General features: G+C 34.0%; 1 protein-coding gene across 1 annotated transcript in view; it reads left to right on the forward strand.

Moving 5' to 3' along the window:
• Positions 1-4,373: 4,373 nt before the first annotated feature.
• The window catches only part of LOC121375953 (phosphatidylinositol 3-kinase regulatory subunit alpha-like), a 211,625-nt gene continuing 193,156 nt past the window's right edge, over positions 4,374-22,842 (forward strand). Inside the window, exons 1-3 of the mRNA XM_041503695.1 lie at positions 4,374-4,443; positions 10,096-10,319; positions 11,344-11,490. Of these exons, the coding sequence (XP_041359629.1) occupies positions 10,109-10,319; positions 11,344-11,490 (358 nt within the window). The 5' untranslated portion in view covers positions 4,374-4,443; positions 10,096-10,108. The remainder of the gene's footprint in view (positions 4,444-10,095; positions 10,320-11,343; positions 11,491-22,842) is intronic.

The raw sequence follows: 22,842 nt of genomic DNA on the forward strand, positions 1-22,842 counted from the left end.
GCTGCTAATCAAAAAGAGCAGCCCATGAAGTGGCGACAGCGGGTTTCCTCTCTCAATATCTGTGTGGTCCTTAACCATATGTCTGATGCCATATAACCGTAAATAAAATGTGTTGAGTGCGTTGTTAAATAAAACATTTCCTTCCTTCAGTTCTTCAAGTATCTCATGACTGGTGCATCAGTGGCTACCAATGGGAAGGTGCATATAAAACACAGTGCTGATATATCAGTAGGAGAAGCCTATGTGCCAACAGCAGATTTCCTCTCTTTTCACCAAATAGCATATTTTAAAATATGCTTAGGTGTCACTGACCAAACAACATGCCAAATGCATGTGGCTATAGTTTAAAATGTCACCAGCCAAACATTCCTTTACTTTCCAGTCATGGAGCACTGGCTGGGACTGAATCAAAAGTCCATGAAGGGCAATTGAACCTATGACCCATCACACCTTGTGTGAGCAGTCTAGCACATGGCTACATCACATCCTGGCGCTGGTTGGGGTGAGAGAAAAAACTGAGATTGGGTCCACCGAGTGTTCGATCTTATGATCAGAACACTTCAGGCTGGCACTCTACAAACTGAGCTGCACGTTGATCCTATTATCAGAACACTTCAGGCCGGCACTCTACAAACTGAGCTGCACGTTGATCCTATGATCAGAACACTTCAGGCCAGCACTCTACAAACTGAGCTACACGTTGATCCTATGATCAGAACACTTCAGGCCGGCACTCTACAAACTGAGCTACATGTTGATCCTGCCTGAATTTACAAAATGTTTGACATCCAACAGCCATTCCATAATTTTGGGTGGGATGTAGCCCAGTGGTAAAGCGTTCACTTCATGCGCGGTCAGTCTGGGATCAATCCCTTTCGGTGGGCCCATTGGGCTATTTCTCATTCCAGCCAGTGCACCACGACTGGTATATCAAAGGCCGTGGTATATGTTATCCTGTCTGTGGGATGGTGCATATAAAAGATCCCTTACTGCTAATCGAAAAGAATAGCCCATGAAGTGGCGACAGCGGGTTTCCACTCAATATCTGTGTGGTCCTTAACCATATGTCTGACGCCATATAACAGTAAATAAAAATGTGTCGAGTGCATCATTAAATAAAACATTTCTTTCTTTCTTTCTACAAAGTGAGCTACGAATTTATGAAATGTTTGACATCCAACAGCCAATGATTAATTATCTAATGTACTCTAGCAGTGTAAACAAATTCATTGTAAAGGGAATATGAGAAGACTCCTAATATCAAATTGCTGACTCTTTTTGTATGCACTAGTTGTACAAAACATTTGATATTCCAAACATGACTTCATGGTGTGGATGGTGAGTACACCAAGGAGAAGAAATCTGTCAACATATTGCACCTCAGTTCAGCACTTCATCACCACATGTCACAGTTTCATACCTGCTGAATTTATTGTATAAATTTGAGTTAAAAAAAAAGAGAAGTTTAATAAAGTGCCCATAAAACTAAAATAGATGGTACCCTGAGGCAGGGGGCATATGTCTGATGTTAAAAGTTGAAAGTTTGTTTTGTTTAACAATGTCACTAGAGCACATTGATTTATTAATTGGCTATTGGGTGTCAAAATTTAGTAATTTCACTCCTAGTCTTCAGAGGAAACTTGCTACGTGTTTCCATTAGCAAGAAGGGATCAATCTATTTTTAGTGATTGTTAAGGTGAACATCATCTTGTGTTGTAACTTTTATCTATGGGGGTGAGGGGAGAGGGACAAGCACCTCTAGTAATTATATTATTGTAGTACTGGTATATTTGCTGTGGAAAGAAACAAAATTAACAGACACCTAAAATAAAGATTATGAATTGACCAAACAGTTCTAAAAATCTACTTTTTTGTTCTTTTTAAATTTTGTGTTTAAATTTTGACTTCATTCTTTAAAACAAAAATACAAAAAAGAAGTAAAAGAGAGAGACAGTAACAGAGAGAGAGAGAGAGAGAGAGAGAGAGAGAGAGAGAGAGAGAGAGAGAGAGAGAGACACGGACAGACAGACAGACAGACAGACAGAGATATGTATTCTAATATCATAATCCGATATCACAACATGTTTTTATTCCTACTAGGATGTCATGCATGCATTCATTCTGAATCATCCATCCATTTATCCATCCACCCATATACATGCATGTTTCCAAACAGGTTCATAGTATGGGATTTATGAACCAACAAAATACCACACCCTATTGTAAAATCTGTTATGAACACAGACTGAAAAGCAACAGCAAGCATTTATTTTGTTTTATTATTTTTATATTTTCACCTTTGGTTTAAATTTCATTTCTTATTTATTTATATATGAATTTAGTTGTTGTATTTGTTGCTATAATGATATGTGACATACTGAAATATAGATAAACAACATGGTTGTCTAGTTATATCATTGTATCTAATGGTTGTCTTGCACTAAATCAGAGACTTCCTTTTAATGTTATGAGGGGCATCAAAACAGCAAGCTTGATAAACTTGCAGAAGCCCTACACCCTATCAGCAGTATCAACTAAGTTGTACTGCAATGGATCCCTGCTCACTGTAGCATACTTTGGAATGATAATGCAGACAGACCAGTAAACCTGGGTGCAGCTAAAGAACAGGAGAATAACTGGGTAACATATGAAGAGATGAAAACCCATATTAAATCACTCTACAGATCTCCCAAACAAAGTGATGGTTATTTCCAGACAAAGGACTGGACACAACAGGCTAAACCAGAACATGCATAAGAGGTTCGGGCTAGTACTATGCACAGTGTAAAAAATAGTGGTACGGCTCGTGGTTGCCAGACTCCCCTTTCAAATTACTTGTAAGACATTTTCACAGATATAGCAAATATAACACACAAACACACACACACAAAAGTGGTATGACCATGCCGTACCTTGTTGAAAAGTGGTACGGCCATGGCCGTACTGGCCTTACCGTCTACGCCGCCCCTGCTCATGTGGAGAGGCAGAACAGACAACCGAACATGTCATCCAAGACTGCAAAAATCTACAGCAACTGAGGGCCAGAAGAAACTGTATGGTTCCAAAATTGATTTAGAGAGGACAGTATCATTCATAGTAACATCTGGCCTCAACATGTAGTCACGAAGCAAATGAAATGAAGAGTAGAAGATGAAGGGCATCTTGTCTATCAAGCTGTCCCATCACTCACTTGACATAGGGCGAGACATAGCCCATTGGTAAAGCACTCACTTGATACACGGTCAGTTTGGGATCGATCCCTGTCAGTGGGCTCATTGGGCTATTTCTCGCTCCAGCCAGTGCACCACAACTGGTACACCAAAGGGTGTGCTATATGCTATCCTGTCTATGGGGTGGTGCATATAAAAGATCCCTTGCTGCTAATCAAAAAGACTAGTTCATGAATTGGCGACAGCAGGTTTCCTCTCTCAATATCTGTGTGGTCTTTAACCATATGTCTGATGCCATATAACTGCAACTAAAATGTGTTGAGTGCGTCATTAAATAAAAAAAATTCTTCCTTCCTTACTTGACATGTTTGAAAGTAGTATTCTGGACAAACTGATAAAGTAGCAAAAGTTAAAGTTTCTTTTGTTTAACAACACCACTAGAGCACATTGATTTATTAATCATCGGCTATTAGATGTCAAACATTTGGTAATTTTTACCTGTAAGTCTTAGAGAAGAAACCCGCTACATTTTTCCATTAGTAGCAAGGGATCTTTTATATGCACCATCCCACAGATAGGATAGAGTATATACCTTTGGTATACCGGTTGTGTTGCACTCAAAGGAATGACAAATAGCCTAGTGGATCCACAGATTTTCCCCAGACTGACAGTGCATCAGGCGAGTACTTTACCACTGGGCTACGTTTGCTTTGAAAAATTATTCATTTATTGTCATTGGTCATTGTATATCATTTGCAAACACAAGTGATCTCTCTCTCTCTCTCTCTCTCTCTCTCTCTCTCTCTCTCTCTCTCTCTCTCTCTCTCTCTCTCTCTCTCTCTCTCTCTCTCTCTTTCTCTCTCTCTCTCTCTGTCTCTCTCTCTCTCTCTCTCTCTCTCTCTCTCTCTCTCTCTCTCTCTCTCTTCTCTCTCTCTCTCTCTCTCATGAGTGTGCCAGCATTATAAAATGTCAGCTGGGCCCAATAGATTACACTTAAGTCACAATGTAGCAGTAGTTTAACTAGTTAGAAAAGTTCAAATATTTATAGACACAAATAAAAACAGCAATAAGTAGACAATGCTACCTTTAGATCAAAACCAGTATGTATTACAGTAATAACATTACCGGCAATGAGAAGTAATCTAGTTTTAGTTAACCTTATAATTTAAAATTAAGGGACATTACTCTGGCAAACCTCAAAACCTTTCACCTAACATGGCGGGCTTGCGATAGCCACTTCCTGTTTTTGCAGTCAAACCCAGAAGTAGATCAGGTATATTTTAAATGAACTTTTCATGCATTTGATTAAAATAGTACATTAGAATATTAAAATATAATAATACCATTTAAACCACAAAGTTTTCCGCATAACGTTTTATTTATTCCAGACGGTAAGTGAGACATGTTTTTCAACTTAAAGCGTCAACACATTAATTTTTATGATTCTGTACTGTAAGTTTAACACTGTTTCTCACATATTAATCTGGAAGTAAATGCTAGAAACTGAGGAGCAGTTCTAGACCACTTGTACTGATATGAACATTACTCTTATTGTATGTAAATTGAAGAAATATATAAACCATTTGTACTATTGTAGGGTTTAAACTATCCGTACCCCTCTATATCAAAGTCTCTAACTTCTAAGACTAAACCCAGAGTATGACAAATATTTTGAAAAGTCACTAGCCACAGGGCTAGTGGGTTTGTGAAAACCACTAGCCCACCAAGATGAAGCACTAGCCCAAATTCTTGATCAATTATAACTGGATTTTGATCTAATTTTTGTAAGATTACACATTTACAAGTATAACAGTAAAATGAAACAAACACTTAAATTATGTTGTAACTTTCAGTTTTGTCGTGTTGTACGTTTGGTCTTTTGTCAAGTGTGATCCATCATCATTGTCCCGTTTTCGCTTTTGCCCTCTCCCGGGGGAAAATAATTGATTAAACTCATGGTTGGTATCTAAAACCACTATCAAAATAATTAAATTTAAATGAGGGTACGACAGTGTGACACACGGTAATAGATGGTTCAGTGTATTTGATAGTGGGTTATACTTTTAGGGCCTACTATTCATGTCGCCAGGAATGGTACTGCCAATTGCTCAAATACAGGGCATTATCCCATGTCAGACTGATATCAAAAGAATAAAACGACGCATTATTCAAACCGCTAGCCTACACGTAATTCTAATACTAGTAATAGGCAAAACAGTCATTACCAAAGTAATTAAATAGGTACTAGCTAACAGAGTTGGGGGTCTCATCAAATAAACAGCAAATAAAGCACTGAAAAATTAGTAGAAGAGTTCACGTCCCACTGGCAGATTGTGCATTTAATTGTTGATTATAGCAAGTAACAATGATCCTGAATAACTGCTGAAAAACACATTTATTGTTTTATGGTTGGCAGCTGAAATTTTATACATCATTAGGTGATCAAACTGTACGTGTAGTTGTAAGGTAATTTTAATCCAAAATGTTTTTGCTTACTGGTATGTGATGTTACAACAGACTAATACTCTTATACACAGTTTATGTGAATTGATTTACATTTTCACTTAAAGTATTTAACATGTTAGGCATCATACAATGATACATGTAGTTTTGTCATTCTGTTTAAATTTTAAAAAATGTGAAAGAATTTGTTTTAATTAACAAACAAAAACCCCCAAATTATAGTCTTTTTGGGGGGTAATAAAGTTGACCCCAATAAAAATATATTGTTCAATTTAGTTGCTATTTTTTAAAAACAAAATGCATAAATTTAAGTAAAAGAACAATATATGTGTACATACATTTTTTATTTGATTTTTTGCTTGAAATAAGAATAATGCCATGAACAAGATAACAAAAGGGTATTATTTTCTGTAATTAGTGGAAGATGTTTAATGTATGTACATTTATATCAGACTGTGTTACTGTTAGCACTTAGAGCTCAATCACTGAATTAGTAGATGGAAACTTAAAAACATCTGACTTGGAGCTCATTGTTTACTTGGGATATATTAAAAGGAATTAAAACAATACCCAGCGAACAATTACAGGTATCTTTAGATGTTTTCTTAGAGGAGAGCAGTGAGTTAATCTGACACTTTAGAGTTACATGTAGTTGTGTTGACCTATTTGTGTGGTTATAGCATACAGGTACATGTACATGTACAAGAGTATCTGGGTAAATTGGTTTTGTTTGACATAAATTATTGAACTGAATATACATTTAATTGTCTGAACATTTTACATCTTATTTAAATAACAGAGATTTTTTTTTTTCTTTTTTTTTTTCCCGTGTAATTCCAGTTAAATTAAGAATAAGATATTAAATTTGTGAGTTTCTGTTATTTAAAGTAGAACATATCATTCTATGTTGTTTTTGTTTTTTCAATTTATAAAATGTGAGATGTTTATTTAAAAGAAGATTGGTATTATACTTTATAAAACAAGGTTGAGTTTCATGGCTCATTTACTTAAAAATGTAATTTAAACTACTTAATTACCACCTCCCACCCTTTCCCAAATCCTTGTCCCAGTGCTCTACAAAGCAAGTTCAGATTTACTCTTCCCTGGCCAGTAAAGTATAATATTTTAGTCGCCAGCCACTTATATTTAGTAGCCAGCTAATATATACTTGTCATTAAATCGATTCATCTGCCATTTTACGGCACATTACTAATGCCATAATTGTTATTAGGACCGCATATGAATGAACTCGTGAAGGGGTAATTCCTAGTTGTTAAATAGTCATTACAAGTTACTGTTTGTGTCCGGTTCCATTAAAACAGTGAAGGACTATAACTATCATTATCAAATTCCGTACCCAATAATTTTATTAAACGAAATTAAGCGAATTACTATTTGAATGGCACTGCTAAGATATGCATTTAAATTGCAGTACTCATTAAAAGTTGAATAAAAGCATTGTGATAATAATGACCAGGCTTCAACATGTTACTAGTAGTTACCAATCAGCTACCTTACTTTTGGTTTAAATAATATTTATTTTCGTCACATACTGCCTTGTAAATCTTTAAATACTATTTTGTAAATAGTTGTGTCTTTAAAGCCAACTAAAGTCGAGTCATAAAAATATAAACATGTTTTCATCCTCCACTGGTGAACATGACTTCCAACGTGATTAAAACAACATTCACGACTGGAGACGTCATTATTGTGGAGGGCCCATTATTACGATAAGCACGTTACGATTGGAGCCCAGCATAACGCATATATAAGTCGACATTTAAAATAATTAACATTTGAGTTTGAAACACACACAGTGACTCAACAATCTCATTTTAATACACCAATAAAACCTGGCTCTAAATGGGACAGGACCGACTTGGTCCAAAACTGAACTGGGGCCGAATTATTTCCAAACGCTTGAAATTCAAGTTAAGGGAGATAACATCATAACAAAGTATTACCTCCCTTAACATCACCGTTATTCATTGTCCGATTAACTTGTCTCAAACTTTTATTTTTCCAACAAACTACTGATAGAAAACAAGTTTTATGGAAGATAAATCTCTACTGGTCCACTGTGTTTTCCGATGTCCAGTTTTGTTTACAGATTAAAGTAAAATTATTGGACAATCGCCAACTGATGAATGTGATTTTATTTTTTAGATGCCAGGGAATGTTTTTAGTCGCCATGGCGAGTATTTTACTTGCATTGTAGAGCACTGTCCCCATAAAGTAATTAACTATCTTGTATCTAAACTCTAGCAATGAGCTAAATGTACCTGTATAACAAAAACTAAATATATAGTAAAACCCATTGGATTATTACTGTACAGTAATTCCATCTGAATTAAAATCTGCCTGGAAAAGCAGAATGTATGTCAGTAGTTATCCATTGGACAAGCAGAATGTATGTCAGTAGTTATCCAGTGGACAAGCAGAATGTATGTCAGTAGTTATCCAGTGGACAAGGAAATACATATATACCAAGCAGTTTCATTTTGAGTAAGTGAAAATTTGGCGGCAATTGCTCTTGCACATAAATACACACACACACACACACACACACACACACACACACCACCATTAATTGGAAAGTGGAAAAGTAAAAATATGTGTTGGGGAGCGAATGCAGGATTTTTCTCGAAGAAGATGTGCAACATTTAAAAAGAGCACCCTCAGTTTTCAGGGTTGGGTTGCAACAGCTAAAAAGGGCACCTACAGTATTTAGAAATACACTTAATATGCATTAAAACATGTTCCAGCTAAAAATAAATTTATTGTATTCCTCTGCAATACACTTGATTTGTCATGGCACTTCAATGTTTTGTGGTGCTTTGGGTGTGGATCTCTGCCTGTTGACCAACACATATTAAAGTAGATTTCTAGATGGATTTTCCTGGTTTAAAATATCTCTAATTTTTTTAAGTTGTTCTGTAACATAGGAATAAAAATAAAGTTTATTGTAATTTCATCTCAGCTAATTTATGTTTCTTTCTAGGTTGCAGTAATCTCATATAAGCTCAAAATATGTTTCTCTTTGTAGGTTATTGTTAGGAGTAGCCTATGTAGTGGCAGCACGTTTCTTGTCATTGTTTAGAGCTAGTGTCAAAAGAACCATATTAGGGTGTAAGCTGGATGCCAAAAAAATAATATCAATTTGGAAAATGTAATTAGGAAATCTGTAGCCATTTTCAAATAACGTTTTAACTAAATATAATCGTTTCTTAAAATATGTATGCACATACAAAATAGCTTTTTACCAAATTGGTAATGACATATTCACCAAATTCAACTTTAAATCACATTTGGCAATTTGGCGAATGGCAGCTTAAACGTTGCATATGTTGGATACCAATCAGCCATATACTTTAATAAAGTTAAAATTTGCTTCGTTTAACGACACCACTGGAGCACATTGATTAATTTATCATCAGCTATTGGATGTCAAACATTTGGTAATTTTTACCTGTAAGTCTTAGAGAAGAAACCCGCTACATTTTTCCATTAGTAGCAAGGGATCTTTTATATGCACCATCCCACAGATAGGATAGAGTATATACCTTTGGTATACCGGTTGTGTTGCACTCAAAGGAATGACAAATAGCCTAGTGGATCCACAGATTTCCCCCAGACTGACAGTGCATCAGGCGAGTACTTTACCACTGGGCTACGTTTGCTTTGAAAAATTATTCATTTATTGTCATTGGTCATTGTATATCATTTGCAAACACGAGTGATCACTGGTAAGTAGTCTAGACTAGGCAACAATAATAACAATAAGTGGGTCATACCAGTTACCAGTGTTAGCATTTATAAACAGTATGCAATACAGACTGCCTGTCTCTCAGTCCCTCCCCTCCCTCCATTTCTGAGTCCCCTCTGTCTCTATTTATGTCCCTACCGCCTTCTCTCTCTCTTTCTGCTGTGCTCTCTCTCTCTCTGTCTGTCTGTCTCTCTCTCTCTGTCTGTCTGTCTCTCTCTCTCTGTCTGTCTGTCTCTCTGTCTGTCTCTCTCTCTCTCTCTCTCTCTCTCTCTCTCTCTCTCTCTCTCTCTCTCTCTCTCTCTCTCTCTCTCTCTCTCTCTCTCTCTCTCTCTCATATGAGTGTGCCAGCATTATAAAATGTCAGCTGGGCCCAATAGATTACACTTAAGTCACAATGTAGCAGTAGTTTAACTAGTTAGAAAAGTTCAAATATTTACAGACACAAATAAAAACAGCAATAAGTAGACAATGCTACCTTTAAATGAAACCCACTACATTTTTCCTAATGCAGTAAGGGATCTTTTATATGCACTTTCCCACAGACAAGAAAGCACATACCATGGCCTTTTTCCAGTTGTAGTGAACTGACTGGAATGAGAAAAAACTCATTTGAATGGATCCACCGAGGTTATACTTTAATAGTGTGCTAAGGTGTGATTTAATATTTTTATTAATAATTAGCTTTTTTTATTCTAGGTTGTTATGCACCATGTCTAACATCGTGCTTTATGAGGCTCTGCATCAGTACGATCCTGACAAATACCAGCATGACGAGAACAACATCCCGATCAGTCCCGGCGACCAGCTCGAAGTCGACTTGTCTCACCCAGATAACACACAGTTTGCAGACATGCCGGAGACTCCTGAGGGCTGGCTATATGGGTGTAACCTCAAACAGGGTTCCGTGGGATTCTTCCCAGGTAACAAAAGTTAGTTTGTTTTGTTTAGCGACACCACTAGAGCCTATAACCTTGTTAAAGATTTCATTTGGACTGTGCCTTGTGCAGAGATACCAGTTTTGTAATTCAGATGAGTTATTACTCATCGGCTGTTGGATGTCAAACATATGGTAATTTTGACACAATCGTAGAGAGGAAACCTGCTACGTTTTTCCATGAGTAGCAAGGGATCTTTTATATGCACCATTCCACAGATAAGATAGCACATACCACAGCCTTTGTGCACTGGCTGGAACAAGATCCCAGGTAGCAAATCTAAATGTACAATATGACTTAATATATGTGTACCACTTTGATTGCAAAAAATCTTCAGTAAAGCTGAATGTTAACATAATGTTAAAAAGATGTTTTGAATAGCATACACTGAACAGTCACTGAATTAGCATAATGGCATTCGAACCCTATATATTACTAAAGCAGCTTCTTTTCCAACAACCAAGGGGAGGTGCGCTGTTGTCAAATTTGTTAGGTGGATGATAAAAAATGCTTCTGAGATGTCATTCTGGTGATTTTTGTATATACACATGTATGTATGTAGTCGTCATAGAGAAAACCTGCTACAATTTTTCATCAGTGGTAAATAATCTTTAATATGTATTTTCCAACAGACAGGACAGCACATACCAGGGCCTTTGATATACCAGTTGTAGGTCACTAGTTTCGACAGATAGTTGACAGTTGTGAGTAATCCTTTACTGGATGAGATACGTCCACTGATTTCACTATTATTTTACAACAGTTATTAAGTATAGTTTATAAATTGAAGTAGTAAGTTGTTTGGATTTTCATTGGTTTTGGTAATAGAAACTCCTCATATATTTGACATCCAATAGACGATGTATTTTTAATGCTGGGGTGTCGTTAAACATTCATTCATTCATTCAACTCCTCATATACAGTTCAGTTATGTGTTAATTTCAAATTGTATGAGATTGCTAAAAAAAAGTTTAAAAAAATTGGTTGTGGGTGTTTTTTTTATCTCCAGGTGACAAATATGTTAAGTATATTGGCCGAGGCAACACACACACAGTTCCAAGTCTTCCACCGAAACGTCCATCATTAGTTCATGCCGTTATAGAGCACTGTGGTCAGGGGGATTTCGCCAATGACAGTGGTTACGAAGGTACCCCAGGTAGGTGGTTCAGTTTATTACACTAACAAAAATAATTAAAGTCACTGGCTATAGCTCCCAAGGTACATATTTTTTCTGTTTTACAAAAGATGCATTTTGAGATTTTGAGCTACTAGGATTAAAAAAACATAGGATTTGTCAAAATTGATTATATAAGCAATACCGTATTAGAATATATAGAAATATGTAATTTAACTGTTAAAAAACCCCAAGTTAATAGCTGAAACTATTTTACAATGCGTACAGTAACTAGAATCAGTGCCTTTTAAAAAAACCTCTTTCTGGATTAATTTAATTGGAATATATATATATAATAAAATGTATTGTCTGACTTGGATTTGGATGTGGTTTTAAAAAATAAAATTACATTTATGTTGTTGTTAAAATTATTTGAAATTATTTCACACTTTTTAATTTTCATTAAAAAAAAAGAGCAATGTATGTTTGTTTTAGATATCTTTTATGTTTAAAGCAACAATAATATAATTTTCATTTTAAAATGCTGGAAACGGCCATCAGATGTAGTTCTTATTCTTAGTAGAATATAATAATCAATACATTCCATAACACCGAGGATGTTTTTCGTTCTTGCTGTCAAGATCATTCGTGTTTTCAGCTTAAATGAAGCTGAATTTTTCTCACTAGTTACTTCACACAAAATCAACAGGAAGATGTTACAGCTGAAAGCAAAAAACAACTCTTTTAAAAGTTTAATAACCTCTGATTTGTATCTGGTTGTAAAAAAATATAGAAATTTCAACACGTCAGTGTTATTATTATTTTTTCTTGTCTCAAGATTTCAGGGTTGTTTCCCCTTGATTGTGACACTATTAATGCATGGATTTGTTATGTTCAAATCGTCTGCTACAGCATTATGTCTTTGTACTAGACAGTAAAGTTATTCCAGATGTTAATGAAAATGGTTATATTTAATAAATGTTTATTTTTATTTATTTGTTTTCTAAAAATATTAAATTATTTGCTGTTGTCTATTGTCCACAAGAATGTGTTTGAAGAAAATCTTGTGATTAAAAAATTGTACCTTTTACAAAATATGGTTTTCAAGTGAAATTACAGTTAGATATGCTATATTTATTGTGTACGAAGCCAAAACAAGGGTGTGAAAAGTGACTGTCGTTGACCTTAGTTATATAGCAGAATAAGGACTTTCCTGATAAATATTGACTTAAAATTTATTATTATGAATTCTATCAACAACTTTTTGGAATTTGTAAGTTCCCATAAATTATAATTTCATTTGTTGTTGTTTTTTGTTTTTATTATTCATAAATGTGCACTCCTGTTTTTGATTAAATTTTTAATATTTTATTTAAAAAATTGCTTCTAATATATACATTAAAAAAAATCCCAGGTGTTTTCAGTGAATTCAATTTTAGTATTTATTATCTGCAAAAGACCTACAAAGGCTGAGCTTGTGGATATTTGTCTGTTAGATTGCCAGATGGGTGTGATTTGTTTTCTTTTGTATTAGTTTTGTTATTTCCTGTACATTACTTTATTATTATTTCCTTTTTATGTATTATTATTATTTGTTTTGTTTGTTATTACTCTGTTATACTGACTATATATTACTTTGAAAGCCTCACTTGACATCATTAGAATTGCTTTCATTTCTTGGGCATGTTAAATATATTTGCCAAGTGAAGCTGTCTGTTATGAACAATTATTATGACTTGTGTTTTCACTATCTGTCAAATGTAACACATTTCAAAAATTATATAATGGGTATTGTCAAATTAACATGAAAGAAACAATGTATTTTTTTATTTTAAGGTAACAACGTTATATAATACATTATGAAAATATGTTAAATACATGTTTGACATAAATTAAATATGTGTATGGAAATTCATTAAATACATCTGTCAAAAAGTAAATACATTTCATAAACTTAAGATACTATTGTCTTAACTCAGAGACACACTGTTCTATTGTATTCATTTTGAGAATACTTCTAAAAAAAAAAAAAAAGGTGGAAAACCCCAACCACCAAATGTCCTACATCAAGTGTATTCTATGAGTTATTTAATCAAGTATCATGAAATGAAATTGATGTCAGTCTTCCTTTTTCCTTATGTTGGAACTGGAATTATCTTTTAAAACTTGACAAAATGAGGCCACAACCAGGTCCTGCCAGTCTTCTGGACATTTTAACAAGAATTGCAGCCAAAAAAAACCCCATTGGATGACCATTTGTTGTGCACTGATTGGAAAGAGAAAAAAACCCCAATCAGTTGAATAGATCCACCAAGGTGGTTCGATCCTGCAATGCAAGCACCTCAGGCAAGCACTCAACTGACTGAGCTATATATGCTGGAAATGATTACCTTATTGTACATGTGTCTGCTGAAGTAGAAATAATACAGAAATTACACACAATATGGCTCATCAATTTTTATAATTTGGTTGATCAACAACAACAATTTAGTTGTATCCATGACTGTAACAGTGTTTGGTTTTCTGAATCCTTCAAGCACTTGGGTTATGAATTTATTACCCAATTTATATAAATAAATTAAAGAAAAAAAACCCTTGGCCAAGGCCATATTGTTTGTTGTGGTTTCCAATTACATCAATAGCCTTTTATGTTACTTTTTTTGTGCTACAAATGATGCTACTTTTCTAGTACTACTTAATTGCCCATTGGTTGGTTACACTTGAGAATGTTGTGGAGGAATGATTTGTTATTTAAAGACATGTCTTGTTTTTATGTCCGCTACTGTTCAGCCTGTGGGCTACTGGCATTTGATGTCTTAATCCATCTATTATTGAGGCTCTTATTACTCGTGTTTATCACTTACTGCTTCACCGGTCAACTTTCATGATTCGCAATCTGCCCAATGGTTTACCGGAAAATTGCTTTGATATGCATACATATATTTAAGTAGATACATCTTCATGTATGTGTTGTGTTGGTTTAGTATTTCTTGCCCACTGGGCTGAATTAGCCAGCTTTTGCACAGTGCTAAATTTCTACATACGCGTGACGTCATGCTTTACAATGATTGACGTCATAACTCATGGTTTTCAAAATTTTGTTTGCCATTTCACGTTGTATCATTGTTTTAAAAATATTTAAACAAATTAATATTTTCAACTTTATATTTATTGGTAAGTTGTTACATTTTTATATTGTTGCATAAGGTGGACTATATTTTTCCACATATGATTAAATGAGTTTGTAGGTGGAATGTTTATGTGTTGTTCTACAATAAACAAACCGTAGCTTACAAAATTAATCTTTTGTTACTGTAATTAAATGGGCAAGAAAAAGGATCGGTCACTGTTGTGAGATATAGATATGGCAATTCCAACCCTCGGGACAAAATGTTTTTGTAACTCACAAAAAACATTTTGTCCCTTGGGATGGAATAACATTATCTATACCTGACAACGGTGATTGATTCGATTAGTTTGAATTCAGGGCTTAATATAAGACTAGTATGGTCACTAATCAGTTAAGATAATGAATAACGCCATAATTGGCTTTCAGTGGTTACAGAATATTATGATTTTTCCAGAATTTTGACAGTCGTAATTCTTAAAGATATTTTTAGTTACCCAGTTCCAAAATAGAATATATCACATGTGGAGGGGGGAGGGGATGAAAGACTCACCACCCATAAAATAATTTTTATTAACTTAAGAAATAAGAAATTGTTACATATGGCAATTTTGAAGGTTTTTTCCTGTAGGCAGAATGCTCACCTATGACAATTTTTAGCCTGCCAATATCAATAACTTTTGTAACAATTAGCACAAAATTAAACCCCCCAAATTATTCCTTCAAGTGACAGCAATAATTTTTATCCAGTAGCAAAAACCTGCCGATAATTTCAAGCCGTGTAAAGTATAGTATGCATAGGAAACTCAAGGTGGTAGACCTATCAAGCATAAATTAATAATTACAGTGCCTTTCCATCATTCGTGATAAATTCTAGAACAACCCTTAATTAGAATTGCTCAAGTGATTTTCGTGTTTGTGTGTAATATTATAATATTTATATGTACAGTTGACTCTGTATAAAGCAGCATCTATATAATCCAGATTTCTGTAAAGTCGGCACGATCTCAAAATCCCATCTAGAGACAATAGCTTGAGTAACATCTGCCTAATCTAACATTCTGTGTATACTAATGCATTTCACATTTCGTCAGTCCCCCTTTAATCGGGTTTATGTAAATGTATGTTGTGACCTGTACTTTACCATCATCTGTTGTTACCTGAGCTATGCATGGTATCGTATTCTGAAAAAAAAATCCAAAAAAACATTCAGAGTATATTTTTACACACTGTAAATATCTATTACTTATGAATATTAATGTATTAGTTTGTACTTTAACATTACATAAATAGAGCAAGTAGATTATGTAATTATTCCTATAATAGCCAGTACTGTAATAATGTGTCAGCTAAATAATGCGATTAGGCTTTGTAATATTATTAACATTATTACATGTAATGTATGGCCCAGACATGATGTCAGTGGAACTTGGTCCTCATGCTCATTGGATTAACTGGTTCACAGAGAGTTCAGTATTGGGTCATGGGTTACTGGCCCTATTTTGGGGGTAGGGACGAGTTCAGTATTGGGTCATGGGTTACTGGCCCTATTTTGGGGGTAGGGACGAGTGAATGAGTTCATGCCTACTGAATAGACTTATGAATTTAGTTTCATGTTTTAATAACTATCCATTTCACGAGCGTAGGAAGGTGCCAAAAAGTTTGGGGGAACACTTTTATATTTACACACTTTTACACTATTATAAAGCAAATATAAAGCAAAATATCTGAAAATTGGGGAGCATATGCCCCCCCCCCCCCCCCCCCCCCCCCCCCCCCCCCCCCCATTTCGTACACCAGTGCATTTTACATATATAGTTAACAACGCATCACAAAGTTTACAGTGTACTGTAAATATATTTAATTATGTAGTTTAAGATGCTTAAGTGTTCAAAACGACAATGTTACATTCTGGTTACATGAAATGAATGAAGGAAATCTAAATGGAGTCATATTTCTTGATTTCAAAAAAGCTTTTGATGTTGTGGACCATTCAATTCTGATTCAAAAGTTAAACATTTATGGCTGCAAAGGGAATTCTCTTAACTTGTTCCAATCTTATTTAACTAACAGGACACAGCAAGTCACTAGGAATGGCAACATCAGAACCTAAATCCATTATTTATGGTGTTCCACAGGGTTCCATACTAGGACCTCTTCTCTTTATACTGTACATAAATGATCTTCCACTATACATTGAACATTGTACCATAAGTATGTATGCAGATGATTCAACAATGTTCATGTCAGGGAAAACTGTTACTCAAATTCAAGATAAACTACAGCAAGATCTGAATAGTGTAGAAAAATGGTGTTCCTATAATAAAATGTTCATAAACACAAAAAAGACCAAATATATGACTATAGGAACAAGACAAAAAGTTACAATCCAAAATGATATTTCTCTTATAATAAATTCAGAACATCTGCAACACACTGAATGCGAAAAACTTTTAGGAATTAAAGTTGATAATAATTTAAAATGGACAAATCAGGTTAAACATGTGTGTTCCCTGATCTCTAAACGTCTATCTGTTATCAAAAATCATTAGGTATTTAAATTTAGATGCAAGAAAACTTTTCTACAATGGGTATATTTTACCACTCATCGATTACTGCTGTGTAATTTGGGGAAACTGTAATCAGGATGGATTAGAACGTTTACTAAAACTGCAAAAGAGAGCTGCAAGGATGATATTAGATGTAGATCCTATTACTCCATCTGCCCCACTATTTAAACAGTTAAAATGGATGACAATGGAAACACAAATCCACTATCACAAATGTTTACAAATTTATAAATGTCTATACAATGAAGCCCCAAACTATCTTTCAAACTTATTAATATATGTTGGAGAAAACAATCCCTACAACCTTCGAAATGTGGAGGATAGAAATCTATTAATTCCAAAACCTAAAATGTCTTTATTTAAACGTGCTTTCAGTTACTCTGGACCAGTACTTTGGAATAAATTGCCTAAAGCTATCCGATCATCGCCAAATACTGCTGTTTTTAAATATAGACTCAAGAAATATTTTCTAAAATAATATCATTTGTACATATGTTTATTGCCATATATGTATTTTCTATTTGTTCATAAATGTATGCATTGTAATTCTGTATTGTTTGTACCTGAGGGCCTCAGGGAAGATTAGCTTTTGCTAACTGTGTTACCCTCACTAAATAAAGAATTTATTATTATTATTATTATTATTATTCTAAGTATATTGCTTATTATGCTAGTAAATACAGTTGCAAATCTCTGATACCTAATGATGTATTAAAACTTGTTATCTCACCTTCATGTAAAAATTTTTAATCTCATTGGTTGTTTGCCGTTGGACAAATCCCTTATACCCCTGTGGGCGGAGCCAAATTCTCTTATATCCCGTCTGTAATTTCCAACAGTTTCCAGCCACCCCAGTTAATGCCAAAGCAATAATTAGATTATAAATAACATTGATAATCAATCAAGTATATTAATATTTGTTTCAGACAATTTCGTATTACAAATATTTGAAGTTAAAAAACTCGTTTATCGATGGAACTATTTTTCATCACTGGCAAGTGGTTTCGTTCGCGTCCGCGTGGTACCGCTCTGTTAATAAATTGTTAACAATTATTGTCTGGCGTTATTTTGATTATTTGGCTATATGGTTTAACATGTCGGCAAGATAAATTCCTTGTAGAAGCATCTCTCGGGGTATATGGCTTTTTATGTACCCTCTGTGTGCTCTTTTACCCCCTCGCCTTCGGCTCAGGGTAAACGAACACACAGAGGGTACATAAAAAGCCATATACCCCTCATGATGCTTCTACAACTTATATTATTTTTCTACCTGTTTTGCTAATAAAAATTAAATTTTAATATTCATCCAAAATGTGTTCAAAATGAGCATGGGTGTTATATTATAAAACACCTCATGTTAGATTGTCAAGGATGTATATGAAAAAGTACAATTACATACTGCATATAACCATTAAACTTGCATGATCAAAAAAAGAAGAAAAAAACATGTCACTGCTTGGTAAAAGTAACATTGGTTTAAAAGGTGCCACATCAAAGCTATTTACAGAACCACGGCACATATTACCATTATTTGTTACTAAAATCTTAATTATTTGAGCTGTTAATATTCTGAGAACCCGAGGTTTTCGGTTTGTTATAATGTATGGTTAAATTGGTGTTGTTGCTCTCGTCATAAATAAACATTCCAGTTAGCATGAATTGATGTCTAATCTACACATATCGTGACATGACATTATTCACCTTTGTGGAAAACATGTATACCACAGTAACATTTTTTAGGTATCGTGTCGTGACTTTATGGAGTGTGTCTACCACACCAACTTATCATTGCCACCCAACATACTTAAAACAAACCTTGCCAATCTTTGTCATTCTAAAGTGCTCCTTTTTTTTTAACAATTTGTTTATGATTTTCATTGAAGTGTCCTTTCCAGAGAGTTTGTCCATATGCCATTTTGCCCTTGTTCCCCTCCCTAAAATATATCCTTGGTCTGCTATTGAAGAGGATGTTGTGATATATATGTGATATCATTTGGCAGTATCCCACAGTTGTAGATCACTTTAAAGACACCTGATTGTGATATGATAATATCAAGCCAAATCATCTACTGAAACTATCAGTGCTATGAAACTAAAAGTAACACCCAAAGCACTTGGGGTTAAAGTAATATTCCTGATTTTATCAACACTTCTATGCAGTGTTTGCCATGTTAAAAATATGCTGTGGTTTCAGGTGTTGTTATGTTTTTTTGTATGGGTTCTTTGATTTTTTGTTTGGTTTTGTTTTTTTGGGGAATGGAGGGTCCCTGTTTGAATACTAAAAACAATTGGGTTTTCTTTAAATACATTTAAAGTTAATAGATTTTTTTTTTATCCTCTTCCCATTTGGTCAAAGTTTTTAAAAGAATTTTGTTCATATGTATACCTTTATTGCCCCTCCCCCCCCCCCCCCCCACACACACACACACTCACCTCCATTATCTGCTCAAAGATCTTAAAAGATATTTATTCACATGTCATTATCTTTTCATCTCTGCCAATTCATAAAAAATTTTTATAGGATTTTTCTTCAGAAGAATAAAACAAACAAAAAAATAAAATAATTTATGTATATTACAACATTAAAAAAAGAGTTTTATTCCATTGTTTGTTTTGCTTAAGATGTCTCAAGTGTTTGTAAAGAATGGAATACAACAAATTACATCATTTTTAAAACAGGTTTATGTTCCATCATCAAATGTCAGTGTGTGTGTTCATCTGTGAAGAAATCTAATATGTATTCAGGTTTGCATGCCACTCCAGGTTTTGTGTTTAGGTCTTGAACGTAATGCCGAGTTCAATGTTCGATTACATGTCTGTATTAACGATTAAATAATGCTACCGTGAACAGATTGTGTTTAATTAGGCATCCAGTCCAGCCATATCAGTATAATTATTTCCCCTTTGCGGCTAGTTCGATTTTACAGTTGGGTAATTGACAAAGAATGGAAGAACGTCAAGAATTATGTAATGGAACCGTTTACAAATTGCTTAGCAATTTTTACTTTTTTGGTCTTACATGTTGGTTGACAGACTTTATGGGGGATTTTTTATTGCATAAATGATATAAATAGAAGTCGGTCAGTTTTAGATCCTTTCTTTCTTTCTTTCTTTTTTCTTTGTATCTCTTTTTTTAGTACTTCATTACAAAGTGTACTTTATTCAGATTAATATTGTGTGTTTGTTTTTTATTATTATTTTTTATTATTATTGTTTTATAGGTCCTAGAAGACTACCACATAAGAAAGTAATTTGTAAAACCAAAATAGTTTAAAGAGTAATTTTGTAATAAAATTGATAACTATGAGCTATCGTCAACGTCCTTACCCGTGTTAAGCTTTTCCTTAATGTTTGTTTTCATGTGCACAGTTCACACAATCTTCAGATTTATTTTCGTTTGCTGGTCATTCATAATTCAAAATCATTTTAATCAACAATAAAGTTATAACTTTAAGCAAGTAAGTATCTTAATAAAAAACTTACAAAACCATTCATGTTAATAATAAAAAAAATTATTCCTTAAAATTGCCAATATCTAGCCCAAAATGGCTTGTAGAAATTGTGTTAAAATGGAAGATATTAAATTAACATTCAGTGCATGTCACATGACCTCATGCATTCCAGATCAACACTGCCAAATTAGTTAATTTTTCTGATTTTCATTTGCCCATCCCTCCCGTTGTTAGTGTTTTTTCCCCCAATTATTATTTGCAGTGGTATATGCTGCATTTTTGTGCCCCCTACTGTAGTGAATAGCTAGTAGACATAATTCATTCAGAACAATTGTAAATAATTTTAAGTATATAAATTGTATTAATTAAGAATAAGTTGATTAGAAAATTTATATTTTACTAACTATTAACTTTTACAAAATACCTACATGTATGTTAAACTTTTCAAACTTTGTTCAAAACCAAGGACGACTGTCATTATTTGTATGTGACGTCATTCTTGATCATAATCAGTATGTACAATGCACAGCTGCAAATGGGAAAAATCAAATGAATTACGTCATTATTCAAGAACATTCATTCATGGTCCTTTTTGACCTTTTAGCAAGGTTTTTATTTAATTTTTATAAAATTGAAATAGCCTTTATTGCAAATACATGTACATAATATCATCTGATATTTCACTACAGCAAGGCAAAACATGTTTTTATCTGTTTTTAACTTTATTATAAGGTTAAATTAATTAATCTTTAATAAAAGAGTTAGTTTAATTTGTATATCTTATTTCAAGGACTAAAAGATGAATCCCTACCCCCCCCCCCCCCCCCCCCCCCCCCCCCGCTTTTTAATTTTGTTTATTGGTTTTCATCAGTGATTGACCCTAAAATAAAACCTGATCCTGATTTTAAACAAATGTATTTTAAATCTGATTCTATATATGTTTATATACCACTTTTCTATATGCTTTTGATCAAATACAAATTGTTAGTTTTAAATGCACTTGTAACAATGTGGCTAAAGGTCTCTTTACACAAAAGAAATTTCCATTGTCAGTGTTAACATTTTCTACTAAAATCAATATAATTATACATGTAAGTAATACATGTATCAATCTTACTTGGTGATACACATATGAACAGCTGTGCACTAAGTAAAAGTATATTAGAATTACAACTATGACACAGACGTCCTTTATTTAGGACACGGCAATATATACTGATGCAGGGAACATTTTGTTTTCAAAATCTTGATTAGTGTTATTTCTAGTCAAATCAAAATTGATTAGCAACTTTACTGTTTAATGTTTTAAAATTGTGTAGCGATCTATGAAACTTGCATAAGCAAATTGCGAAGCGATACTGAACAAAATGTTCCTTTGACTAAGGCCTCCACGAGTCCAAAATATACATATTATACTAGATGATAATGACACTAAGGAACACTAAGGAACAAAGTAAAATAGCATTATACATCTTAATTCCAGCACTGAACATGGATGCCAAATAATGCCATTGTATTGCATTTTACACATTCAATTTTTGTTTTCCCACCATGTTTCATGCATAGCCCTATAACCAGAGTTCTCGAGTACTTGTAGAGACCTGTGATGCCCTTTTAATATTAAGTACTATATATATAAACAGCTGTGCACTAAATAAAAGTATATTGGAATTAGAATAATGACACAGAAGTCCCTTATTTAAAACAAGGCAATATATGCTGACACCTTTTTAAGATTAAGTACTACATATGAACGAACAGCTGTACACTAAATAAAATTATTGGATTTAAAACTGACACAAGTGTCCCATATTTAGGACAAAGTAATATAGACTGTCGCCTTTTTATATGCCTGTCTGTGATGGGTTATATTATGATATGGCATTGTCTGTCCATCTGTACGTCCATCTGTATGTCCATCTGTAAACTTTTTCTTGTCCGGACCAATTGTCTGGCATACAGATGCTTACTATGGTTTTCCATCAAACTTCTGACAGGCGTATCATGTACCTCACCAGTACTCTTGTTGATTTTAAGTACTGCTGGTACATGTATGTTAATGTATACCCCACTTCAGGTCTTGTTGTCATAGTTTCTTGAGTTAAAAGTGTACGTTTATTCACCAATATCCCTAAACTTTTACTCAAAAAGCATAGGTATATCATGAGGAAAAGCATAGGTGTATCATAATACACCTACACTTTTCATTTAACTGTACACCTGTATTTGAAACAAAGCAACAACA

Source organism: Gigantopelta aegis, chromosome 6, assembly GCF_016097555.1.
Source record: "Gigantopelta aegis isolate Gae_Host chromosome 6, Gae_host_genome, whole genome shotgun sequence".
Lineage (NCBI taxonomy): Eukaryota > Metazoa > Mollusca > Gastropoda > Neomphalida > Peltospiridae > Gigantopelta > Gigantopelta aegis.